Source organism: Nerophis lumbriciformis, linkage group LG27, assembly GCF_033978685.3.
Source record: "Nerophis lumbriciformis linkage group LG27, RoL_Nlum_v2.1, whole genome shotgun sequence".
NCBI classification, from domain to species: Eukaryota; Metazoa; Chordata; class Actinopteri; order Syngnathiformes; family Syngnathidae; genus Nerophis; species Nerophis lumbriciformis.
The window spans coordinates 27,400,001-27,423,044 of record NC_084574.2 but is presented as its reverse complement, the minus strand read 5'-3'; the positions used below and the strand labels follow the sequence as shown (position 1 = coordinate 27,423,044).

General features: G+C 39.4%; 1 protein-coding gene across 1 annotated transcript in view; it reads right to left on the bottom strand.

The window, feature by feature from the left end:
• The window catches only part of xylt1 (xylosyltransferase I), a 351,330-nt gene that overhangs the window by 87,835 nt on the left and 240,451 nt on the right, over positions 1-23,044 (bottom strand). Inside the window, exon 8 of the mRNA XM_061988256.1 lies at positions 7,176-7,441. Within this exon, the coding sequence (XP_061844240.1) occupies positions 7,176-7,441 (266 nt within the window). The remainder of the gene's footprint in view (positions 1-7,175; positions 7,442-23,044) is intronic.

Here is a 23,044-nt window from a genome sequence, read left to right as displayed (position 1 = left end):
ACTAGCTGCATGCTGTTGATGGTCTTGTCGGTGACCCCAGCATAAAAAGCATTGCAATAGTCCAGTCTAGAAAAGGTGAGCATCAACACGACTGTCCGTAGGTCACTGGGGGAGAGGAAAGACTTGATCTTGGCTATGGTGCGTAGTTGGAAAAAGATTATTACCTTTACTGAACAGGAAGAAACACCAAACCCAGGAAAATAATACACATAAGTACAAACTGTCATGTGGGGCCATGCCATAAGGTGTGTTAAGAAAAAGAAATGCAATGTTATCTACTCTCTATGGAGGTTCTCATTCATCCAGGTCATTGTATTCTCAAAGCATTCAATCCATCGCAACTTGACCTTTTAGTTTGGCTGAGAATACGTTTCTCCTCTCATCCAAGTAGTTTTCATCAGTTCAAGCTCATAGACTTAGATTGGTCAGATCTAGAGAGGCGAAACGTCTTCTAAGGCCCCTTCTACACTGAGCCGGGTAAATCCCACCTAACCTTATCCTTGACCATACACACACAATGGTCGTTTAAGACCCCCTCCACCCCCTCCGCAACACGACCAAGTACGCATGCGCGAAAAATGCGCACGTCATAGTCACCTCCAGTGTTGCTTTGTGTGCAAGTTCTTAAAAGTACCTTATCTGAACAATATCCAGTGCTGTGGTATTTCAATTAACTGGAATCAAGTGTGCTGTGGAGCTCTATTGTAGTAAACAATGTGATAAAGAACAATCAAACTAGGGATCTAGATATCTGGTCAGAACACTCCTCACTCTTCTGCCTTTACCTTCATTGTCCATTCGTTTTTGGTGACTTTATATACTCTGGACCGCGACATACATGGCGGACAATAACTGATACAGTCTGCTTTGCCAGTCCAAAAGCATTCGTCGTTTTCCGTAGTCTTCCCTGGTAATACAAAGCACACGCTACCTTTTTGTAATCACATCCACGAAAGCCCGCATTTTCGTTGTCTCTCCTTCGACAATTGGACAAAGTTTTTCGGTAAGTAGAATCACACCTGCCCCCTCACATTCAAAAGTTCTCTTGCCGTCTGAGAAGTGTTGTAACCCAAATAGCTGCAATTGCTTTCTCATTGTATTCATGTGTGATTTCCACAAGCGTCTGTACAGACGGAATGAGAAACAAGGGCATGTCTGGAAGACTCGCCTTCATATTTCCAGTGGTTAGCTCCGAGTTACAAAACCACTTTATTATGAAGCTGGCTGTGGCGTGTTCTTTCTGACATCACTTACTGTGTGAGGTCTTTTTGTTTACAAACTTAGTTTGTAAACGATCAATGAGTCCAGACAAAGCTAAGAGCCGGAGATTCAAGAAATAGACGGCGCACTTACCCGTGTAAAAAAAACTATCCAAGGCGGGGAACCTTAAACGATGATTTAGTGTGGTCGAAACGGGGCTTAGGCTAAATAATTATTCATTTAATGAGTTATCCGGCTTAATGTAGACAGGGTCTAAGACAAACCAAACAGCCCAGTTGCGATTGATTGAATGCCCTGTACAGAGTTAAAAAAGCAAACTACCGGTATAATGTTTTCACAGATCACTCTGATTATAATGTACTGTTTTTATGAACAAGGGCGAACATAAATCTATTAGTGTGGCCCACATTTTTTTGAGGCGGGAATTGTTGTTGGAATTAGTTACTAGAAAGGGTCAACAATTACAACATTATTAATAAACATTTATTGTAAAACTAATTGTGTGCTCAAGTCTGTTTTTATAAAGAACAGTTATTGTATTGGATCTCATTAAAACTGTACAGTTGTACCTATAATGTGGCAAAGCGAGCATCTCTGCACCGTTTCCTTGATGTCATCTAGCCCAGTGTTTTTCAACCTTTTTAGAGACAAGGCACATTTTTTTCCATTGGAAAAATCCCCACTAGCAGAAAACATTAAAAAAAATAAACTCAGCAGCCGATATTGACAGTAAAAAGTCGTTCTCGCAATTGTTGGATATGAATTCAAACCATAACCAAGCATGCATCACTATAGCTCTTGTCTCAAAGTAGGTGTACTGCAGTGACGTGCTGTCACTGGAGGAAGGTGAGGCGGGGCCTCACCTGTCATCATGGAAAGAAAAAAAAATGTAAAAAGAAAAAAAATCCATTAAATTGTTATATGTATTCAGTGATTATACTATAAAGTTATTTTCCATTTAACTTCACCAGTTTTAGATTATTTTTATTCAAAATCGCTGAATTTTCACATTTGCCATTCAAATACTGAGAAGAGATGGTGCGGTGATCAGCAGCCAGTTGAGGCACGTCACTCAGTTGTGCCTCAACATGGATTGCGGACTCGGCTAACTGCTGGCCTGCTGTGCAGTGAGACTGTATTGCTATATGAATTATATTATACATTTCCATAGTTTAGTTAGCTGAGGTATATAATGTACAGTGTATTTTGTCAACAACTGTATGTGTGTAACGTATTTCTTGTGCTTAGCAATCATAAAACTGCTGCGAAGACGCACCGGCTGAGGCTCGCGTAATCCCGCCTCCTGGTGCCGGTTAATGCACCCCCCGCCGCAGAATGCACCCCCCGACGGGAGAGCCACACCAACCAAAGCCCACACCCAAACCCTCCACGTGCAAGACCGAATCCACCCAAAAAAAAGTCACTTAACAAGAAGCCAAAAAGTGCAAAAACAACGACTGCAGGGACACAACATTAGGTACACCTGCAGACTGCAGCACGGATTTCATATTTCATTCATTCACAACTCCTCCAACACGAACACCACTGTTCCCGCACTTATAAGTAAAGGTAAGACCATAATAAAGTTTTTTTTAATTAAATGTGATTTTTTTGTGTGCTACAGTTTGTATGTGTAAAGTTAAAGTTAAGTTAAAGTACTAATGATTGTCACACACACACGAGGTGTGGTGAAATTTGTCCTCTGCATTTGACCCATCCCTTGATCACCCCCTGGGAGGTGAGGGGAGCAGTGGGCAGTAGCGGCGCCGCGCCCGGGAATAATTTTTGGTGATTTCCAAGCAGGGAAGAATGCTGGTATGAGCTTTTAAACATAACCCGTTAACTGCTGCCAATCAAATGGTGAATAAGATACTCTTTAGGGTTCATATGTTTGTAAATCTGACTGTGATGAAGTCAGTGCCTCACCAGCCATCAACCTCACCGCACGTCACTGGTGTACTGTCACCACTTGTCACATCACGCCGTGACTTATTTTGATTTTTTTGGTGTTTTCCTGTGTGTAATGTTTCCTATTTTGTTGTTGATTGTCATGTCATGTACGGATGTGCTTTGTGGACGCCATCTGCTGCTCCACACGCTGTAAGTCTTTGCTGTCGTCCAGCATTCTGTTTTTGTTTACTTTGCAGCCAGTTCAGTTTTAGTTTCGTTCTGCATAGCCATCCCTAACCTTCAATGCCTTTTCTTAGCGGCATTCGCCTTTTGTTTATTTTTGCTTTAAGCATTAGACACCTTTTTACCTGCACCCTGCCTCCCGCTGTTGCCTGCATATTGTGATTACGACAAACAATGTTCCCGACATCCACAAAGCAATTAGCTACCTGCTGCCACTTACTGATAAGGAAGAGTATTACACGGTTACTCTGCCGAGCTCTAGACAGCACCGCCACTCAACAACGGCACATTTGCTGATTATAATTACTGGTTTGTAAGAAATATTTTTAACCCAATTAGGTAAAATGACATCATCTCCCACGGCACACCAGACAATATCTCACGGTACATTAGTGGTTGAAAAACCCTGATCTAGCCCACCGTTTTACCTGAGGCACTACATGACTATTAGCGGATGATGGATGTTTTAAAAGTTTGACAGATGGAAGGATGCCTCCTCTCAGTAGTATGCTTTACCTCTGGGACGTTACAAAATGCCCACAATGCAACAGGGGAGAGAGCGAGCAATGACACTGGACATCCTGTCATACCGAGTCAGGGAGAAAACCATTTCAACTGACAGGCTTTTGACTTTACAAGTGATGCTTCACTTAAAGAGCTAAAAAAAAAAAAAAATAGAAGAGTTGCTGAGTCAAATATACACTGGCAGTTGGGATAAATACCAACTGCAGATCAGATGCAACTGTGTCTTTTTATGTTGTTCAAACAGTTTCTCTCGAATGTTGTGCCCCAATTAAGTTTCTTTGAATTTTCCACACAGAGGCGAGAAGTCACTAGCATATGCAAGATCTCATGTTAATGTTGCAATGCGACAAAGGTGTTACTTTCCCTTTCTCTTTTGTTTTGACGTCGGAGGCTTTTTCTCTGTCAGGCATATTGAAATTGCCATTTAACACCTCCGCATTCTGTTTTTAATTTGTTACTGTTTCATCACCGCATAAATAAACTAAAGGGAAGCTAATCCGAAAATGCTCGAGACCAGATGTTATTCAGCACAATATGTTGCGGAGACGCTTAATGAAGTGCATGAAGCCAAAATCTTTCAATTGTTTATTCAACACGTTTTTTTTTCTTTTCATAACAAAAAACCCTTCTTTGGGAATTCAGACATGTCCTCCAGTAATGTAATGGCTGAGTGAGGCACTCTGTCATTGCTCTGAGCAGACCCATTGGGTTAGACCAGTGGTTCTTAACCTGGGTTCGACCGAACCCTAGGGGTTCAGTGAGTCGGTCTCAGGGGTTCGGCGAAGGTCAAGACACACCCAACTCATCGTGTAAATAGAAACTTCTCCCTATCACCATGTTATGGATACCCCCAAACAATGTTCCCTTTAAATTTCCATCTGATTTGCGGGTGTGTAAAAAAAGAATAATTATGTATAAGTTATCACACAACTCTTATGCTTAAAGGCCGTTGCTATAGTTATTATAGTACTGAAGTTGTACTTTTCTATCAGTGCAAAGGCACAACTTGTAATCTTGCTTTGCGAGTTGTCTCGTGTCAGCAGTTTGTTTCCAGACCCTGCCTGCTGACTGCCAAAGACGTACATCGAGTACCTCAACGCAGACAAAACAGAGACAGGGCGAAATCACGAGTGTCAGCACATTTCCATTCTGAATAATCATGTGGTGTGTCTACTGGGGCTGCTTGCATTACACCTCCCTTCAGAAGCAGCCTCAGTGATGTTAACTAGGGACCTCCCGAATAAATAGAGGAGCATGTGGGACTGTACCTTAGAGCAGTAGTTCTCAACCTTTTTTCAGTAATTTTTTTTAATTCAAGTACCCCCTAATCAGAGCAAAGCATTTTTGGTTGAAAAAAGGGATACAGAAGTAGAATACAGCACTATGTCATCAGTTTCTGATTTATTAAATTGTAAAACAGTGCAAAATATTGCTCATTTGTAGTGGTCTTTCTTGAACTATTTGGAAAAAAAGATAGGTTTTTATTTATATTTATAAAGGTATTTTGAATTGTTGCTATTTTTAGAATATTTTTAAAAAATCTCACAAACCCCTTGGCATACCTTCAAGTACCGGTACCCCCTGGGGTACACGTACCCCCATTTGAGAACCACTGCCTTAGAGCGTAGGTAGAAACTGTAACTGAGTGTACAGCCCAATACGTCTCTCCTCATGAGTAAAATTCAACTTTGTCTCTGCTTGATTCCTTCTTCTTGTCTTGTGTAATAGATAGTTCGGTGTTTGAACCTGACAGTAATTTGTTGTGAGTTCATGCACTGTGTTGGTTTTGATATTGGAACAAGGTGATGTTCATGCACGGTTCATTTTGTGCACCAGTAAAAAAACATACAACTTTGTCTTGAATTTAAAAAAAATATATATAATAATATTTTTCACTAAAGAAGGGTTCGGTGAATGCACATATGAAACAGGTGGGGTTCGGTACCTTCCAACAAGGTTAATAACCACTGGGTTAGACAGTGGCTTCCCACACTGATGGAGATTTGGTTTGAGAGTTTAAATACACAATTGAATGTACACCTACAACATGTAAACATTTCCAAAAGATGAGCTGCATTTAACATACAGCTTTTACCAAAAATTGTTTGTTTGTTGTACTGTTGTCCTGACACCAACATGTATTTAGATACTTTTCTAAATAAAGGGGACCACAAAAAATTGCATTACTGTCTTTATTCTAACAAAAAATCTTAGGGTACGTTAAACATATGTTTCTTATTGCAAGTTTGTCCTTAAATAAAATAGTGAACATACAAGACAACTTGTCTTTTAGTAGTACGTAAGCAAACAGAGGCTCCTAATTAGTCTGCTGACGTATGCAGTAACATATTGTGTCATATTTTTTTCAAAATTATTAAGGACAAGTGGTAGAAAATTAATTATTAATATACTTGTTCATTTACTGTTAATATCTGCTTACTTTCTCTTTGAACATGTTCTATCTACACTTCTGTTAAAATGTAATAATTATTTATTCTTCAGGAGAGTTCCTTCAGGAAAATTTAAATTCCAGTAGCAGTGTACAAAATTGAGAACGAATTTGAAAAGTAAACATTTTAAATTGCTGGTTTAAATGGAAATAAAATAGAAAATATAACAATTAGAATAACAAATAAAAAGCAACAATAAGAATAAAAATATAACAGCAAAAATAAGAATATAACAAGAGAAACTAGGCAGTAGTGACCATGTTATGAAAATGTATTGCACTTTTAAAAACAATTATTATTGTTTTGCATCCATAATATAGACACTTACATCATGTGTTGCCTTCATTATAACACTTATATAATACTTTAAATTTTTTGCGGCTCCAGAAAGATTTTTGTTTTTTATTTTTGGTCCAATATGACTCTTTCAACATTTTGGGTTGCCGACCCCTGCACTATAGACATAAAACAACTCAATGTAATGGGAGAAGCAAACCAGTTAAGGGACAATTAGGGGCCATTTTTAGGCCTAAAGCATCTTTGTATTGAACCTTTGCATATTCTAATTTATCTTCTCCACCAACATGTTTTGTTCAGTTCGCTTAGCATATATTGTCCGACATTGGATTAGTTGTAGCATGTACAAAATCAATAAAGTGGTCCCTATACTTCAACTCTTCTGTATGTGTCCTTTGGTGTAAGGTTTTGGAGTGTGAAAAACCCTCAACATGATGCGGTGCAGTTCAGCACCACTGCAAATTACAACCATCGTATCGAACAGATTTACATCAATAGACCTGTGTGTGTTCAATGGTGTGTGTTTGTGTGTGTCTGCGAAAATCTTACCTGCAGCTGTGATCCATCGGGTTGCCCTGCAGCGAGGCAGCCGCGCGGGCCAAGCCCAATCTTGCGAAGGAATGGTAGTAGGTGAGCTGTGTGTCAGACAGACTGGCCACACCATCTGGCTCGTCGTACGCGTTTTCCCAGTAAGAGTTTAGGCCCGGTGTTCCTGTTGGAAACGGTCCAAACAGGTAGGCGTCCAGATGGTTGACTATCTCCTGGTTCACGCTGGCTTCGAACTTCCTGGCGAAGAAGGTGGGACGCACTGTTTGCTGCAGAAAGATGAGATAAGGTGAATAAGGATTGGTTGCGGGCCAGTTTGACAAAGGAGCACATGTGTGTGTAAGGCAGTGTTTTTCCACCTTTTTTGAGCCAAGGCACTTTTTTTTTTCATTGAAAAAATCCAGAGGCACACCACCAGCAGAAAACATTAAAAAAATGAAACTCGGCAGCCGATATTGACAGTAAGAAGACGTTCTCGCAATTGTTGGATATGAATTCAAACCATAACAAACCATGCATCACTATAGCTCTTGTCTCAAAGTAAGTGTACTTATGTCACATCATGTCGTGACTTATTTTGAGTTTTTTGGTGTTTTCCTGTGTGTAGTGTTATAGTTCTTGTCTTGCGCTCCTATTTTGGTGTTGATTATCATGTCATGTACGGATGTACGCCGTCTGCTGCTCCACACGCTGTAAGTCTTTGCTGTCGTCCAGCATTCTGTTTTTGTTTACAAACCCCGTTTCCATATGAGTTGGGAAATTGTGTTAGATGTAAATATAAACGGAATACAATGATTTGCAAATCATTTTCAACCCATATTCAGTTGAATATGCTACGAAGACAACATATTTGATGTTCAAACTGATAAACATTTTTTTTTTTGCAAATAATCATTAACTTTAGAATTTGATGCCAGCAACACGTGACAAAGAAGTTGGGAAAGGTGGCAATACATACTGATAAAGTTGAGGAATGCTCATCAAACACTTATTTGGAACATCCCACAGGTGTGCAGGCAAATTGGGAACAGGTGGGTGCCATGATTGGGTATAATAACAGCTTCCCAAAAAATGCTCAGTCTTTCACAAGAAAGGATGGGGCGAGGTACACCCCTTTGTCCACAACTGCGTGAGCAAATAGTAAAACAGTTTAAGAACAACGTTTCTCAAAGTGCAATTGCAAGAAATTTTGGGATTTCAACATCTACGGTCCATAATATCATCAAAACGTTCAGAGAATCTGGAGAAATCACTCCACGTAAGCGGCATGGCCAGAAACCAACATTGAATGACCGTGACCTTCGATCCCTCAGACGGCACTGTATCAAAAACCGACATCAGTCTCTAAAGGATATCACCACATGGGCTCAGGAACACTTCAGAAAACCACTGTCACTAAATACAGTTGGTCGCTACATCTGTAAGTGCAAGTTAAAGCTCTACTATGCAAAGCGAAAGCCATTTATCAACAACATCCAGAAACGCCGCCGGCTTCTCTGGGCCCGAGATCATCTAAGATGGACTGATGCAAAGTGGAAAAGTGTTCTGTGGTCTGACGAGTCCACATTTCAAATTGTTTTTGGAAATATTCAACATCGTGTCATCCGGACCAAAGGGGAAGCGAACCATCCAGACTGTAATCGACGCAAAGTTCAAAAGCCAGCATCTGTGATGGTATGGGGGTGCATTAGTGCCCAAGGCATGGGTAACTTACACATCTGTGAAGGCACCATTAATGCTGAAAGGTACATACAGGTTTTGGATGACATATGGTGCTATCTAAACGCCGTCTTTTTTCAGCAAGACAATGCCAAGCCACATTCAGCACGTGTTACAACAGCGTGGCTTCGTAAAAAAAGAGTGCGGGTACTTTCCTGGCCCGCCTGCAGTCCAGACCTGTCTCCCATCGAAAATGTGTGGCGCATTATGAAGCGTAAAATACGACAGCGGAGACCCCAGACTGTTGAACGACTGAAGCTCTACATAAAACAATAATGGGAAATAATTCCACTTTCAAAGCTTCAACAATTAGTTTCCTCAGTTCCCAATCGTTTATTGAGTGTTGTTAAAAGAAAAGGTGATGTAACACAGTGGTGAGCATGCCCTTTCCCAACTACTTTGGCACGTGTTGCAGCCATGAAATTCTAAGTTAATTATTATTTGCAAAAAAAAAAAAAAAAGTTTATGAGTTTGAACATCAAATATCTTGTGTTTGTAGTGCATTCAATTGAATATGGGTTGAAAAGGATTTGCAAATCATTGTATTCCGTTTATATTTACATCTAACACAATTTCCTAACTCATATGGAAACAGGGTTTGTACTTTGCAGCCAGTTCAGTTTTAGTTTCGTTTTGCATAGCCATCCCTAAGCTTCAATGCCTTTTCTTAGCGGCACTCGCCTTTTGTTTATTTATGGTTTAAGCATTAGATACCTTTTTACCTGCACACTGCCTCCCGCTGTCGTCTGCATATTGTGATCACGACAAACCATGTTCCCAACATCCACAAAGCAATTAGCTACCTGCTGCCAACTACTGATATGGAAGAGTATTACACGGTTACTCTGCCAAGCTCTAGACAGCACAGACACTAAACAACAACACATTTGCGGATTATAGTTACTGGTTTGCAAAAAATATTTTTAACCCAATTAGGTGAAATTACATCATCTCCCATGGCACACCAGACAAAATCTCACGATACACTAGTGTGCCTCGGCACAATGGTTGAAAAACACTGGTTTAAGGGATGTGGGCATAGTAACTCTCTGTGTAACACTACTGTGTTACACAGAGGGTAAAGGAAAGCAGTAAATTCCAGACTATAAGTAGCTACTTTTTCCTACACTTTGAGCCCTGTGGCTTATAAGAAGGAGCAGCGAATGAATTGCTTTTTCTTCGCTGACGGCCATAATAATAATAAAGAGACCAGCAAAAACAAAAAAACAGTGAAAGGATGATTTATTGTTTGTGCTACGGCGCCACCTTTTGGACAAATTTGCTCACTGAAGGTGCTGCAGTGTCCTTCCATTTAGTTCAGTTCAGTTCAGTTTCAGTTTACTTGGAACATGCATACAATACAATGTAATGCATCACATATTTCCAGTTGTTTCATTACAGCACGTCCGGAAAGGAGTAGGAAAAAGATGAGCTTATTTAATCCTACCCCTTTTCATACCATAGCAATTTTATCCAATTTCCTTGTTCTCTGTAACAGAACAGTGAATAAATAAATAATGAATAAATAATATACCATAGTAAGCATACAAATATAAAATACATAAATAATATTTGTTTTTAGTGCTTTCAACAAGGCCAATGCGTCTTCTAATCGTCCATAGCAATTTTACTCGTATGGATTCTTCATTCAACACTAAATGCAATGTTTGCATGTTTTACAATATAACTAAAACTGTTTACACTTACTAAATCGTCCCACGGGTGATGTCTGTAGGAGTGTTTTTCATGCATATTTGTATGCGCTATCGTAATGTAATTAAGCTAGTGTCGTTAGCATTAGCTAATACACTAAAATGTTTGCGCGTGTCTGTTTTCGTATTATTACCTTATAATGGCATTATTTCTGTTTTGTTTCTGTCATGTCTGTTGATCATGTTTTTGTTTGGCCATTTTCCTGGTTGTGCACTCTTGCTTGTTTTGTTACCATGACTACCATTAGTTCCACCTGCTTCACGTTTTCATATTTTGAGTCACGCACCTGTTTTCACTAATCATGTCACCAGTATTTATGCTTGTAGTTGCCAGGCAGTCGGTCTGGCGACATTGACTCTGTTATCCCTGTTATTCCATTGATTACGTGTTCCATGCCACAGTTCCATGCTTTTCAAGTAAGGGTTTGTTTATTCATGTCAGTTAGCAAGTGTTATTTATTTCATGTTCATAGTTTTTGCCCAAGTGCTAGTTTTGTTTTCTTAGACAAGTTTGTCCTACCGCCTTGTTAAGTGCAAAAATAAATATGTCTTTACCTTCACGCCAAGTCCAGTCTACTTGTTTTGCATTCTGAGAAAGCATTCCGCGCAGCAATTTGCGCTGCCATAGTCCACGTTTTGATAGTTTCAGTTTCACAAATTCCTCGGGAAATTCACCAAGATGTGACCGTGGAGTTTTTGAGTCTGTTTAGCGGAGTGGAGCGCGAGCTTCCGCAGCTAGCGGGTCCATGACGATTACTTCTGCTTCGTTTGATTAGCCGTTTACAGGCACCGTTGGAAAACAATTAAGGTAGGTAAATAAACATCCATCCATCCATCCATTTTCTACCGCTTATTCCCTTTGGGGTCGCGGGGGGCGCTGGAGCCTATCTCAGCTACAATCGGGCGGAAGGCGGAGGTAAATAAACATTTACAGAATATTTCTGTGTAAATAGCTAATTTCACAATTTATATATCTGCAGCTTAGCAGTGCGGCTAATATATGAAAAAATATTTTTTTTTATTCTAAAATATCGTGGGTGCGGCTTATATCCCAATGCGCTCTATCGTCCGGAAAATACGGTAATCATTGCACATACTAAATAAAAATGACTTATCTCCCTCCTTTTCATTCGCCAGCACTAAGGGAGTGTACTGTAAGTTACTGTAGAGTTAGATTGTGCAGTTATTTTAGATAGATAGATAGTACTTTATTGATTCCTTCAGGTGAGTTCCTCTATTGAGAGAGTAAGAAAAAAGACACTGACAAGTCCAGGGTATCTTCATGTTGACAGTGTTACGAAAACGGCAGCATGGTGGTCATGGGGTTGTTTCGCAATAAGAAGGTCCTGAGTTCAATCCCCGTGCTCGGTGTCTGGGGATAGATTGATTGGCAACACTAAATTGGCCCTAGTGTGTGAATGTAAGTGTGAATGTCTATCTGTGTTGGCCCTGTGATGAGATGGCGACTGGGATGGGCTCCAGCATCCCTGCGACCCCGAGAGAGACAAGCGGTAGAAAAGCCAGTGTGTAAGTTTTGTAAAAGTACACTTCCCATAGCCTTGAGAGCCACGCTGGAGAATAGTCTGACAGCTCAAGGCATTTAGTTCATTGTCCAGTTCTGCAGCATTTATCTCTCATTTTGCAGGGCATTTTTGGTCACTGAGACTGAGCAAGTGACCTCTGTTCCAACTATGCAGGGGTATTGTTAACATATCAACCAATACGAGTACAAAATTGGTACCTTAAAAAACAGTGTCCAAACTGGTACCATAAAAAAATAAAACAAAACACAAAATTAAAAAAAATATATATATATATATATTTTTATGGCATTCAAGTTGTATAGACCAGTGGTCCCCAACCTTTTTGTAGCTGCGGACCAGTCAACGCTTAAAAATGTGTCCCACGGACATATATATATATATATATTTTTTGATTATATTATTATATTATATTATTTTTACAAAACAATTTTTACAAAAAATACAAAAATAATATATTATATATAAATTATATTATATTATTATATTATTATAATTTTTTTTTTTTAATATTTAGTATTTCTTTATTTTCATAAAGAAATACAATCATGTGTGCTTACGGACTGTATCCCTGCAGACTGTATTGATCTATATTGATATATAATGTATATATTGTGCTTTTTATGTTGATTTAATAAAAAATAAAAACAATAAAAATGTTTTTTTTTAATTTTTTTATTTCTTGTGCCGGTAATTTAATAATGTATATTTAATAATAACTAAGTCATACATTCTAAAATGAGAAATTACATCTAAAAAAATTGCCGTAATTATTGCAGCAATACAGAACATAGAAAACGTGCGAAAAACGAGTTACGTGAACTGTAGTGTTGGATTTAAAAATTCTGAGTCTTCCTGAACGCAACCTTGCTCGCCGTAACCGTCATTGGTGCATAATGAGGAAGTGCTGGGCTGTTGTTGTTGTTGTTGTTACTACTGGCTAGCCTAGCGCTGCGATGCTAATGGTGTTATGAGGGGTGTTGTGTGCTTCTTTTAGGACTTAAAATAATCTTACTTGCACAATTTCACCGCCGTGTACCTTATTTTCCGGACTATAAAGCTCACCGGTATACAAGTTGCACCCACAAAATTTTAGGACAAAATAATATATTTTCCATATATTAGCCGCAGTGGACTATAAGCCGCATATATATAAGTTGTGAAATAAGTTATTAACAGAGAAATATTTTCTAAATGCTTATTTATTTACATACCTTAATTGTTTCCAAACGGTGCCTGTAACACGGCAGTGAAACAAAACGACTGATCAAACAAAACAGAAGTCATCATCATGGACCCCATTAGCTGCGGGAGCTAACTCTCCAATCAGCTAATCCTACCGCCTGAACGCAGCTGAGATAGGCTCCAGCACCCTCCGCGACCCCGAAAGGGACAAGCAGTAGAAAATGGATGGGATGGAAGTCCTCTGTGACGTTTTGGTGAATTAACAAAAGTGTAACAAAACACTTAGTATATTAGTACATGCTAACGACGCAAGCTTGAGTACATTCCGATATTATCGGCCGATAATTGCGTTAAAATGTAATATCGGAAATTATCGGTATCGTTTTTTTTTTATTATCGGTATCGTTTTTATTTTATTTATTTATTTTTTTTATTAAATCAACATAACCCTTACAGATACACTTACAATTAGTGGACCAACCCTAAAAACCTCCCTCCCCCATTTACACTCATTCACACAAAAGGGTTGTTTCTTTCTGTTATTAATATTCTGGTTCCTACATTATATATCAATATATATCAATACAGTCTGCAAGGGATACAGTCCGTAAGCACACATGATTGTGCGTGCTGCTGGTCCACTAATAGTACTAACCTTTAACAGTTAATTTTACTCATTTTCATTAATTACTAGTTTCTATGTAACTGTTTTTGTATTGTTTTACTTTCTTTTTTATTCAAGAAAATGTTTTTAATTTATTTATCTTATTTTATTAATTTTTAAAAAAAAGTACCTTATCTTCACCATACCTGGTTGTCCAAATTAGGCATAATAATGTGTTAATTCCACGACTGTATATATCGGTTGATATTGGTATCGGTAATTAAAGAGTTGGACAATATCGGAATATCGGATATCGGCAAAAAGCCATTATCGGACAGCCCTAATTACGATAGCATGTACAATATGCATGGAAACACAGACATCACACATGGGACGCTTCAGTAAGTATGAATTAAAGTTAAGTTAAGTTAAAGTTAAAGTTAAGTTAAAGTTAAAGTACCAATGATTGTCACACACACACACAGTGCGGTGAAATTTGTCCTCTGCATTTGACCCATCCCCTTGTTCACCACCTGGGAAGTGACGAGAGCAGTGGGCAGCAGCGTTTTTTTTGGTGATTTAACCTCCAATTCCAACCTTTGATGCTGAGTGCCAAGCTGGGAGGTAATGGGTCTCATTTTTATAGTCTTTGGTATGACTCGGCCGGGGTTTGAACTCACAACCTACCGATCTCAGGGCGGACACTAACCACTAGGCCACTGAGAGGGTTTTAGTTGTATCGTAAAACTTACAAACTTTGCTCGGAGTGATAAATGATGAATCCATACGAGCAGAAAAGCTACGGACGACTAGAAAACGGAACGGCACTTGTACTTCCGGTTCAATTCACTAAATGTGTACACCTGAAGTAAGCAAACTCGTTCAAAAGATGGCGATATAGCACAAACAATAACACACCTTTTCAGTGTCGGTTGAAAACTATTTGTTGAAATCAAAACATTATAGCCTTTTGTAACCTGTATGTTACTCTAATAAAGCACTGTACAAGTACTAAGTAGAATAGTGAATGATATGTCTGGGCTAGATCAGAAGAAACTAAACTCAGCTCTAGGAATAGGGAGTAATAAAGACTAAACACAGGATTTATGTTTAAGTGGTACCAAATTGTATTAAAGAATAATAGGAAAAATAACAAACAACATTAAACATGTAAAATCAAATGGCCATTCACATATACATCAATTCACACAACGTTCAGTTATTTACAATATCAGTATACTTGATTTAGTCCTTGTTTTTTACCAACGATGGTATGAGCGCAACACAAATTCATAGTTCATTAAACGGCCCCGCTAAGTCCACGTTGTGGTGGCAGTGTCCAGAGGGGTTTTAGTGAAGGGACGGGGAAAAAGTGAAGGTTCAGAAGGACCGCAATGAACTTGTTGCGTTTTGGCAAAAAGAAGGGAAAAACAGAGGGCGGCTGCTGAGAAGCCTCCTACCAGCCCGGGGTTCGGTTGGGTGGATTCGGTTCAGGTAGTTCGGTTCCAGGCATAAAGCTTCAGACTCTAGTTCATGGCTCTAAGCTCGCCATCCAACCTGGCCAATTCCGCAGATAAATCACTCTCAAACACTTCCGCGGACGACCCACGGCTCCGGTAGTCGGCTCCTGCAACAACCTCACACAGTGTGTTCCTCTCGCTCTCACCGGTAGCAGCCGACTTCCGGGTTTTATGCTCGTCTGACAGCCGCGTTAAGTCACGTGACCGCGTGACGTAATGACGCACGCAAGAACAGCTTAGACGACGAAAATAAATAGACAGGGTTACACTTTCGGGAAGAAAAATCCATAAATTAGCTGCACCGTTTTAGAAGCAGCGCAGTTTAAAGTGTAGGAAAAAAGTAGAAGCTTATAGTCCGGAATTTACTGTATTTGTTGCAGGTTGATGAATCTGAATCTATCCTACCAAGTCAGACCTACACTGTTTCAATGTCCATTTCTCTGATGATGCAATTGTTGATGACTGAAGTGTTGATATCAACCAAACCTACCCCCCCCCCCCCTTTTCCCACCCCCCGGATTGTAAATAATGTAAATAATGTAAATAATTCAATGTATATACTCTGATGATTATCTTGTGTTATGACTGTATTATGATGATAGTATATATCTGTATCATGAATCAAGTTAAGTGGACCCAGACTTAAACAAGTTGAAAAACTTATTGGGGTGTTACCATTTAGTGGTCAATTGTACGGAATGTGTACTGCACTGTGCAACCTACTAATACAAGTTTCAATCAATCAATCAATGCATTCACTGGAATAAGGCATCAATAGCTTCTTCTTTTTTTTGGTCCAGTTACTACTGTGTAAATCAGCACCGGTGCTAATACAGAACCGGGTTTTGGTGCCCATTCCAAGCTACAACAGGCACCTACAGCAAAAGAGATATGTCATTCGGCAAATCCCTTTTGTCAAGCTTCAAACTGATGCTACTGTGGTAGCTCCAAAAAAAAAAAAAATAGGGCACCGATTAGCGCCATTTGAGCAGATAGAGGCGGCAGCTGTGGCTGCCGTTATGAAGTCATAAAAGCGAAATTGCAAGCTTGTAAACCATGGCAGTTCTCAACAAGATTAGGGAGGATCCCGCCAAAGCAACACTTTTGTCAGGACTCCTCAACTTTTTTTTATTTTAATAAGGTAACAAATGGTTTGTTTTGCTGCCAGGCTCAGGATACAAGTTACTGATTCAGTTACTTTTATACCACAAAAGGACTACGTTTACATTGCAGGCCAAGGTGGCCCAGATCTGATTGTGTTTTTAATCAGATTTTTTTCCACCTGACTGTTTACACTGCAAATAAAATGTGATTTTTTATCAGACTCCTGTTACGGCGTAAGCGCATGCCACTGCGCATTCTTCATTGAGCCCCTCGGAGGGCACCTCGGGACACACCCACGGCTGCTCATCTCCATCTCCTTTAGACTTAGACTTCCTTTTTATTGTCATTCAAATTTGAACTTTACAGTACAGATAAGAACAACATTTCGTTGCATTAGCTCGTTGTAGTGCAGGATAAAAGAGCAATAAGGTGCAGATATAAATAAATAGATGACTGTACAGATATATATATTGCACTTTTGCATATGCATCCACGTTTATGGATGTATGTTATATTGTCTTTATATTCCAGCCAGTTAATCCATTTTGGGGGGGAATTGAGGGGATTATTATGATGCGTTCAAGAGTCTTACGGCCTGAGGGAAGAAGCTGTTACAGAACCTGGAGGTTCTGCTACGGAGGCTACGGAACCTCTTTCTAGAGTCCAGCAGTGAACACAGTCCTTGGTGGGGGTGGGAGGAGTCTCTGCAGATTTTCTGAGCCCTGGTCAGGCAGCGGCTTTTTGCAATCTCCTGGATAGGAGGAAGAGGAATCCTGATGATCTTTTCCGCCGTCCTCACCACTCTCTGCAGAGACTTCCAGTCTGAGGCATTGCAGGCTCCAGTCCAGACAGAGATGCTGTTGGTCAATAGGCTCTCTATAGTGCCTCTGTAGAATGTGGTGAGAATGGGGGGAGTGAGCTTTGCTTTTTTCATCCGACACAAAAAGTGCATGCGCTGCTGAGCTCTTTTTAGGGACCAGGTCATATTGTCAGTCCATCAGCAATCAGCACACCTGGGTCTGATGAGGGCGAGCAGTATAAAGACCAGTGGACCCAAGGATCTGGGCCAGAACGTAATCTTCTGTTAGTACCTAAATCCCCGCTCCTGCGTGGCAAGCTGTGCGTCTCGTCTTCCTTGTTAGTCCTCTCTGGTTCTCTGGCTGCTCCCTTGGATCTTGACCCCTCACATGGACACGGACCTTCTTCGCCCCGCATAGCCCCCAACTCTCTGCCTTCCCACGGACTGCCTTCCTGCTTTGTCCCTCCTCTCGCCCAACACATCACGGTAATACACATAGTCACACACACACCTTGGATCTAGTCACACTCCATTTCCCCCGGTTTAATTTATAGTATTGTTTGGTGATATTATTTATGGTTTATTATCATATATATAATAAGTACATAGAGCTTTGCTTTCCCCTTGTGGTTCTGTGCCGTCAACTCCTTCCTACACACATAACAACTCCCATGTCAACACGCATGTGGCCCCAATGTGGCCTCGACGTCACTTGCATGCGCAGTTCGCTAAAGGGAAAACAAAGGAAGTTGACCGGGAGGAAGTCGCTACTACTACAAAACAAAACAATAGTAGCCATGCCTTAAAAATCTATGGGTTTTTTTTACATGAAAAAAATGTTAAGTTCTATATTTTTCGGACTATAAGTCGCAGTTTTTTTTCATAGTTTGGCCGACTTATATATGTTTTTTTCCTTCTTTATTATGCATTTTCGGCAGGTGCGACTTATACTCCAGTGCGACTTATACTCCGAAAAATACGGTAATATAATGTATGAATGGATGTATATAGTGTAATATATTTGGCAGGCCTCTAATCTTGGGGAGGGGGGTGGGGTCTCCAAGGTTTCTCATTGTCATCCCATTGGGTTGAGTTTTTTCTTGCCCTGATGTGGGATCTGAGCCGAGGATGTCGTTGTGGCTTGTGCAGCCCTTTGAGACACTCGTAATTTAGGGCTATATAAGTAAACTTTGATTGATTTATTGATGATTGATTTTATGCTCATTTGCATAATGCTAATTTTTGTTGGTAAATGTGAGAGTTGAATGTTTTAAGTCTCAGCTTAAAACCCACTTTTATTCTCCGGCTTTTAAATCGGCGTGAGTTTTGTGGTCCTCTGTGTCTTTTATTGTTTTTATTCTATTTTATTGATTTGTCTTTTATTGTTTTATTCTATTTTATGAATTTGTCTTTTATTGTTTTATTATATTGTATTGATTAGTTTTATTACAAATGCCTGTATTTCCATTACTTTTTTTATTGTTTCTTTTTATGAGCAGCACTCTGGAAACAGATACGTTGTTAATAGTGCTGTATAAATAAAGGGGATTGGATTGGATGATTTGAGTACATTTCAATATATTTCCATTTCCATTAACTACCATGGAAAGTTTACTACTTGGAACATTCTTAAAACTTTGCAAATGCATAAGTACAAAGTAGCATGATGCTAGTCATTAACTGTACTCTTCACACTTTGTGCACTTGTATGTTCCTTTCACCTATGCCTATTTCACCTTCTCTGTGCTACTGTTGCTTGTTTCGCTCGAGGTGCATCAAGAAATCTGCCGCCTCCGCAGACTTTTCTTTTCAGCCACAGACACAAAACTATTATTCAGTAGTTAGCCAGCACCTAGAACCTCGGTGCAACCCACCGAAAAAAAAAGAAGATCAAATGAACTTTTGGCACATTTTTTTGTGGAATTTAGCTCTTTCTCGGGTTGCAGCTGTCATTCCATGCAGCCGGCGGTCTTTCACGTGGCACCAGATGATGTATATGTGCGGTTGCAGCGATCAAATGGAACGTGTAGGTGGGAGATATTGGTGTTCCCAGAACTTGTGGGTTCTGACATGCCCGTTGGTGCTGTCATAGCCAGTCTTTCCCACGTACTTCCCAAATGCACAGTGAAACCACATTACTGCTGGGACTGTTCTGATCATGGTTTTAAATGAGTGGGATTGGCCCATACTTGCCAACCCTCCCGGATTTTCCGGGAGACTCCCGAAATTCAGCGCCTCTCCCGAAAACCTCCCGGGACAAATTTTCTCCCGAAAATCTCCCGAAATTCAGGTGGACCTGAGAGACGTGTCGACAGCCTGTTTTCACGTCCGCTTTCCCACAATATAAACAGCGTGCCTGCCCAATCACGTTATAACTGTAGAATGATCGAGGGCGAGTTCTTGGTTTCTTATGTGGGTTTATTGTTAGGCAGTTTCATTAACGTCCTCCCAGCGCGGTAACAACACATAACAACAGCAGTCACGTTTTCGTCTACCGTAAAGCAGTTCGTCTGCCGTAAACAGCAATGTTGTGACACTCTTAAACAGGACAATACTGCCATCTACTGTACATGCTTATGTGACAATAACATCTACGGCTTTTAGAGAGTGCAGTGCACAACTGCGCACACAACAAGGAGACGAAGCAGAATGCATCATCAGAGAGGGTGTTCAGCATGGTTAGAAAAATAGTGACCGAGAATAGAACAAGGATGGACAATTCAACCCTTAACTCAACAATGAGTAGATGAGTGTTATGTGTGTGTATATGTGTAAATAAATGAACACTGAAATTCAAGTATTTCTCTTATTTATATATATATATATATATATATATATATATATATATATAATAAAATAAATATATATATATATATATATATATATATATATATATATATATATATATATATATATATATATATATATATATACATATATATGAAATACTTGACTTGGTGAATTCTAGCTGTAAATATACTCCTACCCTCTTAACCACGCCCCCAACCACAACCCCCGGACCACGACTACCCCCCACCTCCCGAAATCGGAGGTCTCAAGGTTGGCAAGTATGGATTGGCCGATAACGATAACGATCACATACGTTAACTGTGCATTTTAAAATGTATTTATGTTGAGTAATATTGTCTGTTTAAAAACTACCTCCACTTCTAATTTAAATATTGTAATTTTTGCCTTTATAGTCCTCTTGTGTCTACACACTCTGTATGGAGACACATAATTAGCTGATAGCCAACATTCAGAAAACAGATTGGCATTGACGATCACACACACTATATTGCCAAAAGTATTTGGCCACCCATCCAAATGATCAGAATCAGGTGTCCTAATCATTTGGCCCGGCCACAGGTGTATAAAATCAAGCACTTAGGCATGGAGACTGTTTCTACAAACATTTGTGAAAGAATGGGTCGCTCTCAGTGATTTCCAGCGTGGAACTGTCATAGGATGCCACCTGTGCAACAAATCCAGTGGTGAAATTTCCTCGCTGCTAAATATTCCAAAGTCAACTGTCGGCTTTATTGTAAGAAAATGGAAGAGTTTGGGAACAACAGCAACTCAGCCAGGAAGTGGTAGGTCACGTAAACTGACTGAGAGGAGTCAGAGGTTTGGAAGTTGCAAGGAGAACGGTACATTTCATACTGCATTGTGCCGAGTGTGAAATTTGGTGGAGGAGGAATTATGGTGTGGGGTTGTTTTTCACATTCTTTATTGTCGTGTACATTCTGGGTGTCTCATTCAGTAAAAAAATTGAAAATTCTATTCCGTTTTTTAAGGCGGTCTGTCATAACGTTTTTAGCATTCAATCAGACATTATTGTGAGGTTTTGTATTAGTGTTCCTAAAAATCCGATATACCGGCCCACATACAAATTTTTTTCTCCAAATTTGGCCCCCCGAGTCAAAATAATTGACAAGGCCTGGCCTATACCATATTACAATTTATTTGTAAAAATATAAATAAAAGCTTAAATATTTGCTTGTCACCAAGTCATCCTTAAATCTGTAGGTACAAAAATCTAATAATCAAATGAAAAATCAATTGTGTAATAATATAATGAGGCGGTTCTTCATTTATATTCATGCACTCACTGTTACAAGCGGCCCTCTGAAGGCAGCCACACTGCAATGTGGCCCTCAAAGAAAACACGTTTTGCAATTGGCTGGTGGAAATAAATATAAAAACGAAAATTTGTATATGCTAAAAAATTCATACAGATTACTGCCAGGTTGTCAACATAACTGCAAGCGTATGGACAATTATTTTGTACACTATAGTGATGTTTTGGTTGTTGATTTCCCCACTTTTCGTATGAAAACCAAAATATTGCCCTGTTTTCGTCTACGGCACGGATGTCAAACTCAAGGCCCGCTAAATCATTGGTTATGGCCCGCCACATTCTTTACTGTGGCCTGCGAAAGGCTGAAAATAATAAAGCACGTTCTGGTTAAATGTGTTTATAATCAAAAAAAGTTATAACAATAAAATAAAATAGGTTGCCAATGCAAATTGGGTAACAAGGTTATTATAAGTTTATATTCATAAATATTCACGGTTACAAGCAGCCCTTTGAGGGAAGCCATAATTGCAATATGGTTCTCCAAGAAAACGACTTTGACACCCCTGGTCTTGTTGTACGGCCACACATTACATGTAACAAACTACTGTAAATTTCGGACTATAAGCCACTACTTTTTTCCTACACTTTGAACCCTGCAGCTTATAAAACGGGGCATATAATTTATGGAGTTTTCTTCGCTCGCGGCCATTATAAAAATAATTTAATAGTTTTAATTGTTTGTGCTATGGCGCCATCTTTTGGACAAGTTCGCTCACTGCAGGTGCTGCAGTGTCCTTACATTTATCGCTTTTATTTTTATTTTTTTTCAACCGGAGTGCCGTTCAGTCTTTTAGCCGTCCGTAGCGAATTTACTCGTATGGATTCGTCATTCATAACTCCAAGCAACGTTTGTAAGTTTAACAGTATAACTAAAACGGTTTATACTTACTAAACTGTCCCATGTGTGAAGTCTGTAATAGTGTTTTCATGCATATTTCTAAAATCTATCGTAATGTACTGACGCTAACGTTGATAGCATGAGCTAATATGCGTTTTTGAGTGTCTGTGTTATTATTATTAACTTACAACGTTATACTTTTTTTGTTGTTTCAGTTTCAAAAATGCCTCAGTAAATTCACCAAGATGTCACCGTGGAGGTTTTCAGTCTGTAAAGCTGATTGGAGAGCTAGCTTCCGCAGCTAGTGGGTCCATGACGATGACTTCTGTTTTGTTTGATCGGCTGTTTTACTGCCGTCTTACAGACACTGTTTGGAAAAAATTAAATATAAATATTTATAATTCATATATAAATAAACATTTACAGAATCCTACTGTAACTCATAAATCATTTTGCAACATATACATTTATTCTGTTGCAGCTAATATATGATAAAGTACTTTTTTTCTTCTAAACTTTTGTGGGTGTGGCTTTTATCCCGGTGCTCTCAATAAAGAGATAGATAGATAGAGAGATAGATAATACTTTATTGATTCCTTAAGGAGAGTTCCCTCAGGACAATTTAAATTCCAGCAGCAGTGTACAGAATTGAGATCGAATTTAAAAAGTAAAAAGTAAATAATGGGGGTATAAATGGCAATAAAATAGA